The sequence below is a fragment of the Zootermopsis nevadensis genome, unplaced genomic scaffold (assembly GCF_977971745.1).
Source record: "Zootermopsis nevadensis isolate Lab colony 2312 unplaced genomic scaffold, Znev_1.0 Znev_ptg000061l, whole genome shotgun sequence".
Classification (NCBI taxonomy): Eukaryota; Metazoa; Arthropoda; class Insecta; order Blattodea; family Termopsidae; genus Zootermopsis; species Zootermopsis nevadensis.
The window spans coordinates 7,078,901-7,099,533 of record NW_028259192.1 but is presented as its reverse complement, the minus strand read 5'-3'; the positions used below and the strand labels follow the sequence as shown (position 1 = coordinate 7,099,533).

The 20,633-nt window shown below is 40.0% G+C and overlaps 1 protein-coding gene across 3 annotated transcripts in view; it reads right to left on the bottom strand.

Moving 5' to 3' along the window:
• Positions 1–20,633, bottom strand: part of raw (NDT-like domain-containing protein raw) — a 312,695-nt gene that overhangs the window by 260,623 nt on the left and 31,439 nt on the right. For all 3 annotated transcript variants that reach the window (XM_022075349.2, XM_087340757.1, XM_022075350.2), the window contains exon 2: positions 12,568–12,659. In XM_022075349.2, coding sequence (XP_021931041.1) covers positions 12,568–12,599 — 32 coding nt within the window. In that variant the 5' untranslated portion in view covers positions 12,600–12,659. The remainder of the gene's footprint in view (positions 1–12,567; positions 12,660–20,633) is intronic.

Below are 20,633 nucleotides of genomic sequence, written 5' to 3'. Positions count from 1 at the left end.
AGGTGTTCCTATCATCAGGTAACAGGGGAGGAAGGCTTCCACTCCGCTGGACCCCTAGAAATCAGCTGGCCTGAATCCACTGTTACCACTTGCTGACGTAAACAACTCCATTTCTGAAGTAACATGTTTTAGCAAACCCATGTCGAAGAACAATACACAAAACAATAATCAATCAATCTGTATATAATAACAGACAATCATCAAAAAACGTATAGGCTTACCTCATATCAGTTTAGCATATGGCCTATTATTTTAACTAAATATAACATTTTATGAGGGAGGAAAAATACCGACTTGTGGATAGAATAATTATAGCTCTTTCAAAGTTGGCCTTGCTGATATTTCTAGCTCTGAGCGACCAGTTAACGCTGATATATTCTGATCGAAGCAAGAAACTCAGCTGTGTGGGATTGAGGCAAGTAACGGAATACAGCATGAAAAAGACAAATGATATACCGAACGCTTCGTAATGTCCACATAAAAGTAAACCGAATACACACATCTGGATAATTTTTAAAAAAAAAATATTTTGCGGGTGGCTGTAATTCTTTGTATCAATCGCATAAAAGTAGAAGTGTATGCGGGCGGTACATCCCTTTATCATTTCCATGTTGAGTTCATATTTTAAAATCTTCTTTGTCGGTATATTTCCATGGTAACATACACGTTCTACTACGTAAAGACCACAAACATCTTGAACCGTTTACAAATGGCGAGAGAGGTTTATTTTCCCAATCTTTTTAAGTGCCGAATAAATTCACACCAGGAGAGTAGGCTTATTTCAGAGGCGACAGTTTGTGCATACCACAGTAAGGCTGAAAAACAATCCGTCGTTACAACCTTGTCGTAAATTATGACGAAATGAGAAGCTAGCTACACAATTTTTAGGGATGACATCAACATCACAATTTAGATGCATCAGTTATGAAGATAGTGGTCGATACATGTGACAGATATCTAAACCTAGGGAATACTATAGTCGCTGATAAAATCCCGTCCTGGCAATGATGTGTGCTCGTATTTTAAGCAAAAATTATCTTCCACATAGCCAAATTCCCCAATCTGTGGGTGCTGATATTGGCCAGCCCCCTTCACGACTGAAGAATCCTGAATATCTGATATTCGATCATCAGAATTGAACAACCTCCAAAAATCTTGAAAAAAAATAACCTCTGAGGAAAAATAAGTAGTGGCAATGGTGACTTATTATATTAAACTTTGAGAACTTTAGTGTCTACTCTGCACCACTGAATCATCGCAGGACCTCTGAAACGCTGATGGACATCTATCAGACTACATACAGCGACAACCCAGAAGACAGCAATCTTCTGAGTCATAGGTTATTTACCTTCGGTATTTTGTGTGCAGAAGTTATACAGCGTCGAATAAGGCGGGATATGCCCATGAATGGTGAATAGGTAAGGATCTGAAAGGAATAAAGCCTGACTACGCAACCGCCTGCAAACGGAAGAAAATCACAAAGAACTCACTCACGAATGCAAATCACTGAAATAAACATTCTTCCTGTATGTGGTTCAAGGGTCATAATAATAATACAGCTGTACAATAATTTTAAAATGAACAAGTGTCTCCTGTACGTGGCTTAAATTACAAAATAATTCTACAATTTTGCAATAATCAATCATTTAAATGCAGGTTCGTCAGTGAGAAAGGACACAATTTTGTCCCTAAGGGTGGTTAGGGGGCACAGTCCTCTGCAAAGAGAAATCAATAAATGATTTATTGGTTGACTGTCCGTGAGGAAACACAGCGAGAATACAAAGACAGACGTCATCATTTCAGACCAATATTTTAGCCCGTCTCAGAAAACCAACTATTTTAACATATAAAATATGGCTGTGATCAACACTGTTTCGGTACCAATTATAGTCTGGGCAACATTAATGTACAGCTACTTCAGTTTCATTCGGACTGATATGTTCTGAATTTGTTAGTAGAGTCATTGCTTATTAACTCCATGTAGCAGAGTTCCTCTTAAGAAGCTGGTAGTCGCCCAGCCGGTCTAAAAGCCTTTTGTGGAACCCGAGAGTTCGTTACTGTGTTTAAAACAGCCTTTCATTTATTTCATGGAGCACAGTCCTTCCAGTCCACACTCAAATTCAATTTTTAAGATCCATTTTAATAATATCCCACGTCTTCGCCTAGGTATCCCAAGCAGTCTTTTATTTGCCTTCCTCCCCATTCGTACTACATGCCCTATCCATCTCATGTTCATTTATTTTGCCACAGTAATGAGAGGTCTATTAAGTAACTTGAAGGATCTACAAAATAAGCTTCTCATTAGACTTTCTCCACCTTCCTGTTACTTTATTTCTCTTACATTCACACATTCTCCTCAACACTTTGTAATCCCACGGCTCAATCTAAGCTGTGTCCTTCCCTCAGTAACACAAACCAATTTTCACTTGCATACAAAACAAGATTTTAGACAGCAAGTTGGAAAATAAAGGAATATGAAATGAACATATCGGTGCGTACATTGCCACATGCGAGTCATTTAAAGATATGTGTCACAATTATTTTAAGAAATAGGGAAAGAGAAAAGCTCTGGCATGAGCGCAGTAGCAGTGAACCTTCGCGCTCACTTCCAACTGCCAAGCCTCACGCATTCTGACAGAACGCAAAGCATTCATCCAACAATAAACACAGTATCTTCAGCAACACGCCTAGCGAACACAGATCACTGACTCGTGCCACGCGTGGCAAAAGGAGAGCTGATACTGTGACTGCCAGCACAGAAAGAGCTCTTGGGTGATAACCACAAAAGGCTGAAGGTTTCAGACGCGCCACGAAGTCGCCACTTACAGTTATCATTATTAATAACACAGATACCGTTCTTTGTTGTGACTCTACCTCTAGTGCCATTCCTTATTTGTTTGTTAATATCATATATGGTGCGTTAAGGGCTTGAGAGCGAGAGATGGATGCAGTCAGAGCGACGCCACCAACAGAGACAGGCCTTTGTCCTCTGTACAGGCATACCTCGGATATATTGCGTGTTCTGTTCCAGACCACCGCAATAAAGCGAGTCACACGAATTTTTTTTGTTTCCCAGTGCATATATACACTATACTGTAGTCTATTAGTGTGCAATAGCATTATGTCTAAAGAAAAACATTGCGAGAATTATCAAAATGTGACACAGAAGTGAGCACATGCTCTTGGAAAAATGACGCCGATAGATTTGCTCGACGCAGGGTTGCCACAAACCTTGAATTTCTAAAAAAAGAGCAATATCTGCGAAACGCAATAAAGCGAGGTATGCCTAAGAAATGGTATCAATTGCAGGCGAATGTCAAAACTACCACAAGTTGCAAACACTGATACTGTTCTTTCAGCACACAAATAGAACAAACTCTGTAGCGTCATTTTCCAGTTACTTCAAAAATGCATGAGTTCTATTAGCCTTGCAGTTGCCAGCTGTAAATATAAGTATCTATCTGCTATTTTTATAAAGAAGCTTCAAAGTTTCACACGTCAGCAACATCTAAAAAAATGCAAATTACTTATTCTCTCTTTTGTTTAACTGGTAAACACTTCAGACAAATTGCACAGAGGTGACTTCACAGATAAATATGTCTCTGGGGCGTAACTAAGCACCACGCCATGCAGACTTCAGCATTATGACTTAAGTGGTCAGTTAGAAAAGAACCCAGGACCCATTAAACAGGAATTCGGGTGGACGCCAGAGCCGGTCTGGATGTTGTGGCTGACAGAAAGATCCTGACCTGTACGGAATGTAATCTCGGTCTTCCAAGCAGCAGCCAACTCGCTATACGGACTGATATATACCGCGAATCACAAATCAAATAAACTTCCACGCTGCTTTTTCGTTCCTCGGAATCTTATTTACTGAGGCGCTCGTGTGTGTCTGTCCTCAAATTTAAAGAGTCATCATTATTACAGACACTGAGAGATATGCTGCACCTCTATTAAGTTATTTTTTATAAACATTCAAAATAATATCACACACCAGACACAAAATACTTTGCCTTTTTTCGTAATCTGATATCTAACAAATGAATGGTTACGAACACATCCAACTTACAGAATATTGTACGAAAGGGTTGTCTTCATTTCCACTCTGAAGATATGAGTCGAAAACTGTAAAAGTTTATAAAAGTGACACAGGTTCGAAATCTGACACGTTACTCTCTTTTATCTCCCTAACGGTGCATCGAAAAAGTAATTTTGGACCCAATATGTTAATTTTCGGGAGTAATTTCACAGACATTGCAATTTTGTTCAAATATACAAGATTTAACGCTCCGAAATCGTAAAATGCTAACGGCTTGTGTTTTTAAACAGCTAGTTATACTGAAGTCGTTTTTCCAACGGATTATGGATCCTTACGGCTGACATAAATTGACAAACTTACAAGAAATGTCTCCAAGTTATTTTTTAAGGCGATCAAGTAAGTTGCTGCATGAGAACGACCGGTTGATGAGTGAGAAGAATGATTAGGAGTTGTGTATTTGTGAAGTGGGCTACAGACTGCAGAAACTGGCGGATGTCCAAGCAATTCCGACCACGCCTGGAGTAAAAGGCCAAATTACACCTGGCAACTTTAAGTCATACCACAGTCGAGGGAGTTTCATGACAGCGTCTCAGATACGTACAACTTGTCGACATGAAACCGGTAAACGTTTCAATTCTTCCAGATCGTAACGACGCTGTCGAAAACGCTGAGAATCTGAGTTGGGAAGGATGGCAAAGACTGCAGTGGCCTATTTTAAAATGATATCTGAAATTCTTCTGAAAAGATTGAGGAATTCGTCGAGACAGCCGATTCCAGCCTAAATTCAAACCGTATTTCGCTTGAATATGAAGAAAGTGCAGTGATTAACCACTGCATTCCATGGGGAAAAGTCAGTGATATCATGTCTGGCGTGTCTTTACTTTAAAAATTGTCTTTGTAAGGATGTCTTGCCGTGTTCTGAAAATTTTAAAATAAATTGAAGCGACAATGATCAATAATTAATTTACTCCTGGCCTAATACAGGCACAACGTAGTCAGCACTTAAGGCAAGAAACTGGGTGTGGCAAAGTGGACAAGTCCAAAGGCAAAAGTTCTCACTGGATAGTCTACAACGGTTCTCACGTTAACACACACAAAACAATTAGGGATGTTTTATGTTATCCCCACCTAAATATCTATAAACATTTCTTATAGATGATGTTCCTTTATTCCGTATTCCCATGTGAATGAACTCTCATTGCCAGCAAACGCAAATTTCTAAGTTCGGAGCACATCTAGGTCTACACAGTTTATAATATTAATTCTTCTTCTTCCTTGGCTCTACAACCCAGTTGTGGGACTTTGCTATCCCCTTTCAGAGGTTTACTAATCTTTTAAGTGTGCATTTGTGAGTTGTAAGTGATCAGCCCACTGCCTCTGCACAATTTCTACTCAATCCTGACTTGACTCCTAGGGCCATCTAGTAGTGAATCAGGAGAGACTTGGGTGAGAAATGGCCGCTGAATTTTGCTTACGAAACACCTCGTTTCATGCTCGTAAGGTTCTTTTACACGCCGTAAATCTACGACATGGGACCGTGACTTTACTTTCCCTCCGAAGGAAGTTGTGCTAAGGATTCTTATCACCGTTAAAAATCCATCGACTTCGACCGGGTTTGAACCCGCGAACCTTCGGTCAAATGGCAAACACGCTAACCACTAGTCCACCGAGGGCGAGTTATAAGCTTAATAGTCAATTTAGAAACGCTGTTGAGCGAATCAGAAGCTAAAAGGTTGGGGGGAGGGGAGGAAAGAATGGACGCTTTTTGGATCATTTCGTCACGGAAATTACGAGCTGCAAGGTGTAATTAACAATTCCACTTATTTCTTACGTATTACAATGTGACTGTTGTAGAAAATAAGGCATAATGCCACGCGTTTTACGGGCAACAGTAATCTATATCAAGACCGTGTCGAATGCTCTAACTGATGCTATGATTATTATTTCGCAGTAAAATTGTTGAAAAAATAACAGGGAAATAAGAGTGATTTGTCCACCACCAAAATCGTGACACTAAACCAGCAATGAATCGTGTGATCGGTTTCGTGACCAGTATTAAGGCACCACAACTATCATGCTCTTTGACTCAAGACGATATGGCTTCCTACACTACATTTTTTTAGTTCGCATGTACTAATATAGTATAAATATCTCGTCCAGCCGCGCCTGGTGTGTTTGGATGTGACTGAGGACCGCCCACCTTGCAACCTACGCGACCTCAAGAAGGCTGTTTCATCAATCATGCAACGTCAGCTGCGTGTCGATCACTTAATCTGCTTTATTCATATTTAGATGCTTAGTTAAAATCCCAAATAACTTACTGATGATTTTCTTAACCCTTATTGTCTGCTACTGTACGGAAAATCATAACGAAATACGAAACGTGGGTGTGTATACTCACATAATGAATTTGGTATCTGCAAGCTGCCTTCTCAAACAGCTCAAAGTTATTTTCTCAGAACAGTGCCTGCCGTATTATGCAATGAAAACACCCTTATCCGCGTTTCCCACAGTCTCTAAATAACTTTTAAATGAAGTGTATGGCATTCATAAAACTCGACGGGAAAAGTGTTTTTGCAGGTCACTCCTATGCTGCTTATTATAAAAGCACACGGCCAACAACTACAATATAAAGACTACGCTAACTGTGAAGATGTGCCCCACCAGCGTCACTCAAGGTAAAACCTGAAAATGTATATGGTAAATACAGTTGAAATGGGCAAGACTTTCAGAGATAAATTATTACAAATATAGGATTTGAGACTTTCGCGGCGAGTGAAATCAATAAAATCTTCTCGGGCAATCAGTCGTGTCAACTGGTTACCGTAGTAAACCGACGTTTAGGGAACCAACCCTGTCCGCATCATCAGGGTTCTGATGTGACTAGATACCTAGGAAGTCGCCTAATCAGTGATAATAGGACACATTTAGTGCATAAACTATATAATAATACTGAAGACGATAATTTACGGTTCTTATCTATTAATCAAATTAGACACGAGATTAATGTTGAAGAATTTATCATCGAACATGATAACACTATCGCAGAACTCATTTGCAGATGAGGCACATTGAAAAAGAGGACATCTAGTATTGTTTGTGTGTGTGGGTGTGGATGGATGGGTGAGTGTACGTATATACAGATGTCAGACAGTTGCTCGCCGCTATCAACTGTGCCACAAAGCTAACAGTGATCATTTTGAAGACCTTCTAATCCACTAAGTGCCAATGCCGACGTATGAAACGGTTCAGTTTATTAAAATATCTTTATTGACGTAAATACGTCTATAAGGAAGGGTCATTCGGCAAAAATGTGTTACGAAAAAGGGAAATGAAAAAGTGTAACTTCATTGTTATGTTACCTAGGAAACGTCATCTGTTTACTTTGCATTGTTATTACCTGTAAAATATTAAATTACATTACATTACCTTACCTTACCTTACCTTACATTACATTACTTTAAATTACATTCAGCTACCACAGACCCATCTTAAGCGTAAGTAATTCAAGTTAAATAAGCAATGTCTTAATCAAACTTTACTCAATTGTAAAGCATGTATAAAGGAAATATTTAGAATGAAGCCAATATATAAACTTCCTTTCCGTATAGACGTATTTACGTCAAATTCTCCGGAACCGTGGTTCCACTGTCACTTTTTCATTCATTGAATGTATGTGTACATATTTTTGGTACATCCTGTGTATATGTAGGTACGCAGAAACGAAGGAGAAAAAAGTACTAAAGTCGCTTAAGTTTTTTATTCGAATTTTAAAACTAACAATTTATAAACGCGGAGGACTAGTGATAAAACCTTCTTATAAATAATGCCCCAAAAAAAAGATGTCTCCCATATAAAGTAAGTAATTTTAAGTCATCCATGATAGGCTACTTATTATTCACACATGGTTAAATAAATGTTGCAGCAAATGTTCTCTGGATAGGTGGTATTTCAAGTTCTCTTGGCGGCGAGAACGAAGACGGCCGCCATATAAGTGTATTCTTGCAGTGTGCGCTTTGTAGTGTTGTAGAAATGTACCGACGTTTCACATGTCTCTGTCTTCCGGGTAAGAGTAAGGTGAGCGCGAGGAAATGGTTTCAGACAAGGCAGAACCTTGGTCGAACCAGACTAGATGTTCGCTCTTCCCACATCTGAAACCAGTGCCTCGCTCGCGGCTTACTCGTCGCCCTGATGACGGAGGCAGCGAGTACCACCTCTAAAACTTCTGCCAGACGACTACATGGTGCAAATTCTCAAATGACAGTCACCATATTTCTCTGGATAGTTTCAAGTATGTTAGAAGTCAGTTGTGAAAAGCGAGTTCCAAGCAATAAAAGCAAAACAATTTTTCATCTAACCATGCTAAATGAGAAAAAAAAAGTAATAATCCGTATTGGGGCTAACAACTTTACAATTTGTGTGTAGAACACCAGAGTTAAAAAGGGCATAGTACTGTTCCGTATTAACTTTTCTGCAGAAAAAAAAATTGTTTCATCAGCTTGATATGATTTCCAGTATACCAATTTTATATAGTTAATATCTGTCTGAAAAAGAAAAGTCTTATATCAAGATAATTTGGCGAAAACTTTTTGTCAGCAATGTTTACAGATCGTTAACGTATACATAAAACAACAAAGATTCCTAACCCCAACGCTGGGGAATACCAGACAACGCAGGGACAGTCAACATTACCAATCGACAAGTCGTCACTGCTAAGACTGTCTAAAAGCAAGTTATGTAAACCCAAATCAAAAGCGCTACTTACTAGAAATAAGATAAAGTAGATGTAATAAAACTGTTAATTATCTGACACGTGTCATTATAGAGGGATTTTTCGTTTGGTAGGTCAGGTGAAACGTAAAGACGCCTAAGTTTGATTCTGATAAAGCCATTCATAAAATCTGTAGTAATAACTTCTCCTGGTCTTTGCGCTCTCTTTTGAGATACTCAGCACAGCGAAATGGAAATATTAACTAAGCCGCTTTACTGTAAGACTGTACTGACATGGTCTTTTTGAAAAATTCTGGTCGCCACCTTTTATACTCTGTGCTGGCATGTCACTGGAAACTTGTCTGCTTGATTGTTCATTCCATGTGCGACACTCTTCTGGCGTCTACAGCCTATTTATTCTGTGCAGAACTTTCTTTATTAAGTTCAATGTCCCCGTCACTAGGTCCACTGGCAGGGAAGTATTAAAAGATTTTATTGAATCTTCCATTACCAGCAAACGTTCCAATAAATTTCACAACATGGTTTGGCCAAGACAAATGTCTGAAAAAAGAATATGAAATTCCTTTACAGTTTCTGATACGTGGTTAGTGTCGGGGGCGGTAGATTTTGCGGTTTCTAGCTAACATTAGTAGTTCAAGAATCCACCACCAGAATACAGATGAAATTACGAAAACGACACACGTAAGTGACACATAATTTTCTCATAAAATATAAATACATCTGTGAAGTACATTCTTAACACTTTTATTTTCTTGAGATGATCTAATATCGTGTAATTACTCGGTGAAGTCTGAAAGAAACTGGCGTTGGTTGCGCAGTACTGACACAGTAAAGTGCGCACGCGCAAATGGTTCGTATTGTGCGCTGCGCGGATACAATTTGCCCCCCCACCCCCCAAAGAGTTTAGTGAATGACGATGGTTCAAAACTGGGAGGACGGAAACTGATTCATAGTCAAGGTTGAGAAATAATTTTCAATGCTTACGCATTCACAAAAAATAAACGCGGGGTAAGAAACGTAGAAATCCTATCCAAAGATATGGACTCTTGTGTGGACTATGTGACGTTAGGGCCGTAATAGAAATAGAGGAAGAATAATTCAGCTCTATAAGAAAGGAAGAACGGATACGTGAAGAAAATTGGAGAAGAATGTGTAAAACTGGAACGGGTGTTTTATGAAATGTCTGAACGTTTTATATTCAACCTAGAAACTGAATAACTGCTCCAGTGAAGCCGACTCAACTAGCACGGAGAAATGTGCTAGCTGCATGCGAGTCATCCCCACCACTACACGTGCGAGCAGATTCTTGCGAATCGTTACCGACTGTACTCCTCCTTTGCTTTGAACTGTACTGTTTGCACCACTTGCGTCACGATATGTAACTAATTAACTTATTTTCCTGCTAAACAGAAGTCTTTGTCGAACGAAGTCGTTTGCAATGCCTAGTACTTTAGAATGCAAAGGTAAAATCAAGTGTATATAAACGTAAAACAGCATTGACTACCATATTTGCTTTTATTTAGCATCTTAATTTATGATAATGCATAGGCAAACTCCGGCTGTTCGAATTAGACTCTTGCAGGTAACGAAGAGTAGAAAACTTGTACTAACGTTCATTAGACATGGTGTACTAACAAACAGATTTTACGTCATCTGGATACCTACGACACCAATGTCGACAAGTTTATTCTAACAATATATAAGGAACTCAGCATGCTAAAACAGAGATATTTTCAACATATGACATCATTACAATAAAATATTATGAAGTCATGCAGAAACGTTACACACAACCAAAAACTTCTGTACTGCCGGCTGTCTATTCCGAAAGACAAGTGACGCTTCAATAAATTAACCACCAAAAGCTCAGGCACAGTCCTTAATGAGGCAAATGCTATATGGATTAATGTCGCAAGATATGCCACGAGTCTACTTTCAAAGCATGAAACATAGTAGCAACAACTGACCTTGTCAAAACAAGGCGACAAATAATATCAGTTAGCCGTCAGAAATCGTTTAATAAATGAAAAAGATAAGAAATTCACGCAGAGCGAAACAATTCTGGCGCCTTCTCTCTGTTATTGCATCCATATTTTCAGTTCGTGAAAGACTAATAGTTATGAGACTATCTGCGACCCTCTGACCTTTGCGAATGGTGCCAGTGACGTCAGAATTATCTGTGGCCAATGACCTATGCGTGGGCGGGGAGCTTGGTGGAGCCTGTCTGGCTGGCAATTACGTCATCAGGGGGACTCCCCATGTATCGAGAGCAGGGTGTGTGACTGAGTGGCTGAAAATTCCCCACTTTCGTGGACAGAAACATGTGTATTCGTGCAAAGTTTTGTCAGATTTTGACTGAAATTGGAACGTATTATCAAGAAATGTTGGTAAATTCAAATTTAATTTTGATCAAATTTAATGAAAATCCTTTCGGCGCTTCCCGATATGCGATAGATGGGCGGCCAGACATGGTGAAGCGAATACGCCTGCCTGAAATTACACTAGATGTAAACAAACTTAAAATTTGCAAGGGGATCAACAATGTTGAAAATAAAATGTCAGAAGCGCGAAGTAGCGGACGCACTTTTATCAAACCCGAGCGCGTGTTATGTTAGGCTAAGCCTACAGCGCACATAATTCTTTTTTCCACTCCATAATTACACTGCAGTTTTTCTCAGTCATGAATGAGTACGTAACTGGTCTTTTTCAACCATGAATGTGGTGATAAACTGCAATGATAACGGAATTATATTCTGTAACATTCGTGATGCACTCCTTGAACTTTTAACTTCTATGGTAACAAAAAACAACGGATAATCCAGTCTCATTCTCTGGAGACTGGGAAATCGCGTGTTTTGGCATCGTGCCATTCTTTACTAAACGGAGTTAAATTTACTTTCTGACCTCCGATTAATATAACGTTCGCATAGTTAATCAGGCAACTCAGACGTCTGAAACCTTCAGTATTGCATTAACGCGTGTAAAAGCAATGCCGAGTAAACAGATGACGTTTCCTAGGTAACATAACAATTCACGCAAGATGGCCATTGTTTCCTTTCACTTGTTTGCCGAATGACCCTTCCGTATAGACGTATTTACGTCAAAAAATTGGTGTAACATTATTTATGCTGAAGTCCAGTGGAGAGGCCTCATGGGCAGACACAAAAATAGCATGTGAATGGGTTAAAAATGTTTGGGAGGACTAAAGAAAGGATATACCTAAGAAGAAATCTATAACGCAGACGAAACTGGACTTTTACATGACAGCTGATACGTTTAATTTAAAGGTAAAAAATGTGTTGGTGGAACAAAAGTGAAACACTGTTTAACAGTGTTCATATACGCGAATATGATGAACGAAAAGTAAAGAATATGTCAAAATCTTCGATGTTAAAAAATATAAAGAAGCTTTCTGTTGAATTTTAAACAATATGTGAGGATAGGACGACAGTGTGTCATTATAAGATGCGATTAATTTAATGAAAGGTGCGTGGGATATTGTTACACCTGCAAAAAGGTTTCTGATTGTTTCAGAAAAGCCGGCTTTTAATCCGATGTTTCTGTAAATAACGAAACCATTGCTGAAGGTGAACCTGCTTTCTCTGAGTGGCTGAAAAAGAGTGAAATGAAAACCTTGGAACGTGTTCCCGTTATTGTTTTGTTACCGCTGATGACGATTTATTAATCACCATTTCCTAGATAAAACATTTAAAATAAAATATAATTACACGAACTTTCAGTGTTGAATCACTAGAGCGATCACTGAAAATGTGAATCTGTACGACAAAGCCACTTACCTGGTCATGTGACCGAACACCCTGATGGACATGGTGCGCCCTCGTTCTTTGACGCACCTCACAGCAGTCAGTCACCACGGACTCCGCCCCACCTGCCGACAGAATCATGAAACTAACTCAATGTGCTGGCGGCAGATCAAAGCATTTTATTGACTGGTGCTGATATAGTTAGGGCTGGGATAGCTCGGTCAGTATAGTGGCGGCCGGGGTTCGATCCCCGACAGAGGTAGATTTTTCCTCTAGCCTCTGCAGGCAGATCGATTCTGGGGTACCGAGGTCCTTTCCTCGGGTCTAAAACGCGCCCAGAGTGACACTGACCACTCACACCTATCAAGTGCCGTGGTAGGAGCTATAACTCCTCCCCCAAACACCTACACTGCTGTTATAGGAAACTGCACAGCAATGGTTATTCGAAACTGTCAAAACACAACAAATAATCTAAAGAGAGCTTTAAAACTATTCTGACTAAATGTTGGTTGCAATGTTTCCTCTACACTACATAAAATAATCCTACCACTGTGGATTGGTTAACTGTCAATCAGCTTTGCAAGAAAATCCACGTCTTTATGGAAATATAAAGTGAAAACAAGAGCCTGCTGTTGGCACTTATCTTAAGCAAAGGGAATCCAAACCACACCACAAATTTTCCTTAAAATAAATTTTAATAGTATCCTCCCGTCAATATGCATGTTTCAGAAGTGATCTAAACTTCCCAGGTTTGACGACCAAAATGTTGTATTTAATTACAATTTTTCATGCTTTCTACATGCCCTCATGCCAATATCCTTTATTTGAGCATCCTAATAACATCTGATGAGTACGAAATATCAACCTTATCAATGCACATTTGTCCAGCCTAGTGTAAGACATCAATCTGTGGTCTTCCCTTAATGTTACAAACCAAGGTTCAGACCCATACACAGGGTGAGTCAGAAGTATGTTTAAACACTTCGTGTGAGTGTTCCAGGATCAAAAATAAGAAAAATATTCTATGAACATGGAGTCGCAAATGTTTCATTTTCGAAATAATTGCCAAAAATAAGTTTCAATGAATTGACCTTATATCAAAGTGAATCCAGCTTCCAGCAAAGATTTTCAATTAACGTTTGAGCAGGAATTGTTGGCGACTTGCTTATTGGTCCACACATGCTTCCATGGCGTCTAAGAGGACCTTCATATCGGCGATTCTTAAGAAGACACTTGCCACGTCTCCTTGAAGATGCACCACTGAATACAAGAAGACGAATGTGGTTTATGCACGACAGAGCCCCAGCACACTTCTCCCGTCGCGTCAGATATCATCTCAATGAACAGCACCCTCAGTGATGAATTGGGCGTGGTGGCCCAGTAACATGGCCATCGAGGTCACCGGACCTGACTCCATTGGACTTTTATCTGTGGGGTCAATTGAAGTCCGTCGTTTATGCAACACCCATAAACAATGATGACGACATTTTGGGAACGTGTGCAGAATGCATGCCAGATGATTCGAAGAAACCCTGGTGTGTACGAACGAATTCGTCAGTCTTGTGTACGTCGTGCTCGTGCATGTGTGGAGATTGAAGGAACAACCTTTGAGCATCTGTTATAAAGAAACATCCCTGTCCTTATACTTGGCAATAAAGGCATACATTGAAAATTATTTTTGGCTATTATTTCGAAAAAGATGCATTTGCGATCCCATGTTCATAGGAACACTTTTTCTTATTTTTGATCCTGGAACACGCACACAAAGTTTGTAAACATACTTCTGACTCACCCTGTATATGTAAAATATAATCCATATGATGATAGAAGATAAAATAACAAAACAAATCCTTCCTCTCACATTACCGTCTAAGAAACTCATTAACGTCTACATAAATATCTAATGGTATGATGATTATGAATGATGAATTGAGAAGAATATGGAATGAACCCTATCGCTATTTTAAGGTAACAGCAGCATTTGCCTGGAGTGACGGAAGAATACATAGAAACACTATCCGGCCTACCGACACATTCCAAGCGGAATCCTCTCGATACGATGCAGATGCTCACTCTTACCACCGCCACAAAACAGCACTGAAGAGAAATGTGGCGGCAGAAAGTGGTGAGCCACTGTCGTGTCGTTATGTCTTTGACTGACTGACTACTGTCAGGAAATAGGCATTATGGCCTCCTGCGAACCTTGGCCTTTGTAAGGAATTTTCTGGCAATTTCTTGAGCTGTTTTCGATACACGTACGGCTCCTTTAAATCGCCTACACAGGACACGACAGCATAGCACACAAATATGCGGACAAAACTCATGCCTCGAGTGAGATTCGAGCAGAAAAGTCGACAAATTCAAGACCGTTCACGCCTTAACTGCGATATCACTGTGAAAAGCTTGAAGCGTAATTAAAGTCTGACAAGGAGAGTAAAAGGTCTGTTGATTATAGCTTGAAATAATCATAATCCAAATTATAAAACAGCATGTCTTCCGTTTACATTAACGAATGATTATTTGTAGAGTTTATCTAATGCCGAATGACAATGGACTATGTTCTTACAACACGAACCTGTTACTGGGGATTTTCGATGCAGACGTCTAGCTGGTGAAGGTTTCTCTCTCCGCAAACTCCCGCTTATTATAGCCGTGACATCAACTGACGAAGCTTGCGTGCCCTTCGATGAACTTAGGATACAGTCGTGACCGCAAACATAGGAGCCTTGGAGGGGAATGCTACTATTTTATTTTATGTTAAGCAAAACATTTTATTCCTAAGAAATTTATCTTCCAAACCACTGTCAGTGATAAAAATGAAAGACAATGGTAGCCTAATTAATGCTCGCTTAAAATGAGTCGATTATTTAATTCGTACTATCGGACACTGAGTGTCAACAATGGAAGAGAAAAGTTTGTGTTCGTAAATAAGTTCCGACAAGAAATTCAATTCTTAAAGCACTGGGATATGGTGATTACAATGTTCCTGATTCTGTTGCGCCATAAGATTAAAATATAAATAAAACACAAAAATACGTAAGTTCACTTTTAAAAGTATGCATAAGAGTGCCAAAAAATATTCAACAATCTAAATAAAGAATGTTGTGGCATGTGATGTACCGATAAAAATGTCTGAAAATCCTTAATTTAAACTGCAGTTATCTGAGAGTGTATTTAAACTGACAAATATGTATTGCCGTAAAAATTCCAGAAAAGTTTGTTTGCATGTCAAGTTATAACATAGAACTGACATATTCCTGTCAAAATATGTTTGTCCGGAAAGTAATTTTGGGGGTTCAGAATGCCACACGTACTTATAAATATGTAAAAAATAAAACGCACAAATGAAGGTCAACTCGAGAAAATTTCTCACCTTTCGTGGCTAAACAGGGGACCCATTTTTTGTAGCGGACACGATCACTGGAAGCAATTCTCTTGATTTTCTGGTGAACATTTCCTTTCCTTAGTTGGAATTTTTCAACAAGCACTGATCGTGATTCACTCCTGGGCGTTGCATGGAGAGGGGAAGCCCAATCACTTGGCCTCCAAGATCACCAGACTTGACGGCCCTCGACCTATTTTGCGTGATGATGTCAGTCAGAAATGTCGGTTATGACTGAACTTGTGACCAACAGACGAATTCAAACAACGGATCACCGAATCTTTTGAAACAGCTCCTGAGGTGTTTATGAGTTGAAATCAGATATCTCTTAGATATGTCATGTCACGACAGGAGTTCGTGTGAACATTCACTGACAAAAACCCTTCGAGTTAACCTTCATTTCTGTGCTTTGTTTCCTTCAATATGTGTAATGGTTAAGAAAATGCAGCCTCCAAAAACTCAAGAGAGACTTTCTAGAAACAATGTACACTGAAAATGGTGAAACAAACAGAACAGAAATTCAAGTATACGCTGAGACTACGTTAAAGTACTAAGGTATTAATATTTTAAATAGTCTCTGCGTCCAGACCGGCTCTGAGGCCCACCCAGCCACCTATTCAATTGGTACTGGGATCCTTTCGCGGGGGTAAAGCACGGCCGGAGCGTGACGCTAACCACTCACCCCCACCTAGTGCCGAGGTTAAGAATGAGTAGAAACTATACCTTCTCTCCCCCTATGCGCCTACATGGCTTATGGCGAGGCAACTTTTTTATTATTCAGATCATTAAATGATCTACGACGATCACACATTTTATTTTCGTCCAAGTTCTGTATACGGGATAAATTATATCAAGCCAATGAAACTCCACAAATTCCAAACTTTCTCATTTTCGAAACAGCTTTTATAACAGATTTATGAAACCTGTCTGGTGTGATTCTGATAGCTCTAAGATCATCTTTGACTTCATATGAGCAGAAACTTTGAAGATGGCTGTCTTCTAGGTTGTTGCGCCATGTAGTCTGGTAGAAGTTTATCTGCGTTTCAGAGGTCCTTGCTGCCTCCACCACCAGGGGGCTACAACCCAGCAGAAAGCTATCTTCAGACTCACCGCCGTGAAAACATCAGATCCTACACAGCAGAAACTTTCTTTAATCGAGTTACGCAGGCAGCAAAGAACAATTTACTCCAGAGTCCAGACACAACCTATGCGTGGTGTTTGGTGTTAAAGTAAAGCAATTCTCGTTCAAAGGCGTAAGCACTGAACGGTGAGCTTCCAGCTCCAATGTGTCACTTTACTTTAAGGGTTTCAGAAGATGGATATGCAGAGTTCAAAAGTCATTATGAATTTTTAAGTGGAGAGAAACATTTCAAACAATCCCAGCGAGATATTCTGATCGTACTTTACACCTTGCTGAGTTATAAGTCTCAAGTTTAAGGAAACTGTCATATTTACGAGCAGATTTAAATACGATAGCCGATGGACTATCAGGCGGTAACTTTATTTTAACAGCTGACTAACAGAATAACAGAGAATCTTTCTACTTTTACATTATAACCTACATTTAATTTTAAGCACCTGATACGTTTCGTTTCTAACATAGTATGTCCTTTGTATGAACAAAGATTGTTAGTTTGCAGCTGCTCTTAACTATGATAATGCCCCTCAAACCAAAGCGATACGTAACTTGCAACCTTTCGTCAGGCTGCTCGGAGGATGGGATGTTTAGTTGGTGAAAGTTGGCGGACTTCTTTTGTTCTTGGTTCTCAGCGGCGTGAAACGACCGAATTGGCGATGGCGCCAGAGGTAGATTAATCAGTAACAACAGATTAATAGAAAGAAGATTTCCGTCTTCTGGGTTGTTGCGCTGTGTAGTCTGGTCGATGTTTACCAACATTTCAGAGGTCATACTGCCTCCGTCATCAGGGCGATGAGTATGAAGATTTCTGTCTTCTGGGTTGTTGCGCTGTGTAGTCTGGTAGATGTTTATCAACGTTTCAGAGGTCATACTGAATCCATCATCAGGGAGATGAGTATGAAGATTTCTGTCTTCTGGGTTGTTGCGCTGTGTAGTCTGGTCGATGTTAACCAACGTTTCAGAGGTCATACTGCCTCCATCATCAGGGAGATGAGTATGAAGATTTCTGTCTTCTGGGGTGTTGCGCTGTGTAGTATGGTCGATGTTAACCAACGTTTCAGAGGTCATACTGCCTCCATCATCAGGGCGATGAGTATGAAGATTTCTGTCTTCTGGGTTGTTGCGCTGTGTAGTCTGGTCGATGTTAACCAACGTTTCAGAGGTCATACTGCCTCCGTCATCAGGGCGTCATTGCAACAACCCAGAAGACAGGAATCTTCATACTCATCGCCCTGATGACGGAGGCAGTGTGACCTCTGAAACGTTGGTTAACATTGACCAGACTACACAGCGCAACAACCCAGAAGACGGAAATCTTCATAATCGCCGCTGTGAAAACCTCAAATCTTACAGATTAATAGCAAGTTTACTGATTAAATTAATTGCACAGTGGTACGCATTTACTAAAATCGTTGATACTTACGATAAACTTTTGCGGGTTAAATTTGGCGCTAGAAATTTCCAAAACTACGTGTGTCGCGTTACTAAATCGGCAAAGTCAGAAAGCCGGAAAGTCTGAGAAGAATAAAAGAAGTTACCTGTCATAACGTGACGATGAACGGAGGACAAGAGAAGAGGAATCAGTGTTTATATTGCGAACATTATCACAATAAATGTCATTTCCTTTAGTTTCTGTGAATTCTGGTCGAACAGCGTCGAATTTTTACTCAGACGCATACAATTCAAACAGACCTAAATATGAGCGTATCAGTGAATCCTTTCTGAAAAACCTGGTCTAATTCAACTGGACACAACGGCTTACGAAATAACTACATCTGTGGAAGCAAGACGCGATACTGTGTGTCGGGTCAACGCAGTATCGCCAAGGACAGCAGACTATCGGCGAACTTGACAAGGCACTGACTCTTCACATCTTTATGCGAAACAGCTACGTCATGCACTTTCATTGTTACTATAACTGATCTCCTCATCTGTTACACAAACTAAAGACAGTGTTATTGTTTACAGGTTAAATACAGCTTAACTATAACATAAGCATGAAATGACAACGTAACGCAATACAAAGGCGAGGGCGCTTAATACTTCCTCATACAGAATAGGCACGACTTTCAGCGCCCACGCAGGTTTGACCTCGTCGGGCGAATACAGACAGTGACTTCTTTTTATCGCCTGCGGAGGACGATACACCACTTTTCAACTACCACAAGAAAGTTTGTGCACTGTAGAAATAACAGGGACTCATACCGATCTTTAAGCTCAAGTTTTTTATCACACATCTTTCCAATTTCACCTATTTTATTTGCATGGAGCCACATCTGATCACTCGATGCATAAACGGTTGCCGATAGCCGCAACGTATCTCAAGACCTGACCTGCACAGCAGAAAAATTACAGCCAGCACCAAGCATGAACACAACTGACTCGTAAAAAAAATCTTCATTCTGGATATCAGATTTGCGAACAGCACTGACTCCTGCAGACCCGTTGGAAGCCAAAACCTACGCATGAAGAAGACACTAAATGCCATATACCGGACGCTAGAATCATGTATCTCTTTCGTTCATCATGTAAACTTCAGCAGAAGATTTGAGGTTTCCACGGCGGTGAGTCTGAAGACAGCCATCTTCAGCAGGTAATATCATCGAAAGCCCACAGATAACGCTCTCGTACGCTGGATAGGATCACACTAGACCAGAGGTTTCCAAAATATTATACCTTGCGCCCCCCTTAAAACATTTCATAAATTTCACGCCCCCCTTCCAGAACAAGTGCAAGCAAACAGATTTGACATAAAATTTAGCTATGAGTATTTTTTTATTTGTAGTGTTCTGTCTGACGACAGGTCCATATATTATGAACAGCATCCTTCCAACCTCTTCAGGTTATCAAGGACCTGCTCATACATATATACATTCTTGGCAGAGATGATCAGAAGTGGTTTGCCATTGCCTTCTTCTGTGTGTGAGAGGAGTAATTGTTGGGATGCCACGGAGAAACCGGGGAAGCCCCCGGAGGAAAACTCCGTGATGCCTAGACCACGGCCTTGCCCAACACAAGTTATAAATTTGAGCACCACCGGGAATTGAACCCGGGACCCTAGGCTTACAAGGCTAGTGTTCTACAGCACTGCAAGACAACTAAACTGTCCCAACCAAGCAAAGGACGTTAAAAATGTTTCTCCATATTTCGTTAAAAAACGTTTTTCATACAAACAACACCCCCTCCCCCAGAAAACCACTCGCGGCCCCCCAGGGGGGCGCGCCCCACACTTTGGGAACCTCTGCACTAGACAATAAAGTTGTCTAATGACGCTCGAATCATGATTCTGTTTTAATTTTGTAAACTTGGGCGGTCAGTATATCTAAAGAAGAAGATAACAATCTCGTACGTTGGAGAACCAAACTCAAGTCTGTGATCAAAGTGAAAATTTCTCACTTTAACGAAAATAAAAATGCTTCTCTTACATCACACTTTTCCGTTGTTAAAGTTCTTCACGCTTGCCTTTTTAAAACACCTGAATCTTCTGATACTTTCCATTCTGAATGCTGGAGGTATGATGATGTATTGATTCTCCAAAGCGCTGTGACAACGGTTGATTCAGTATTCTGATTTGACCTC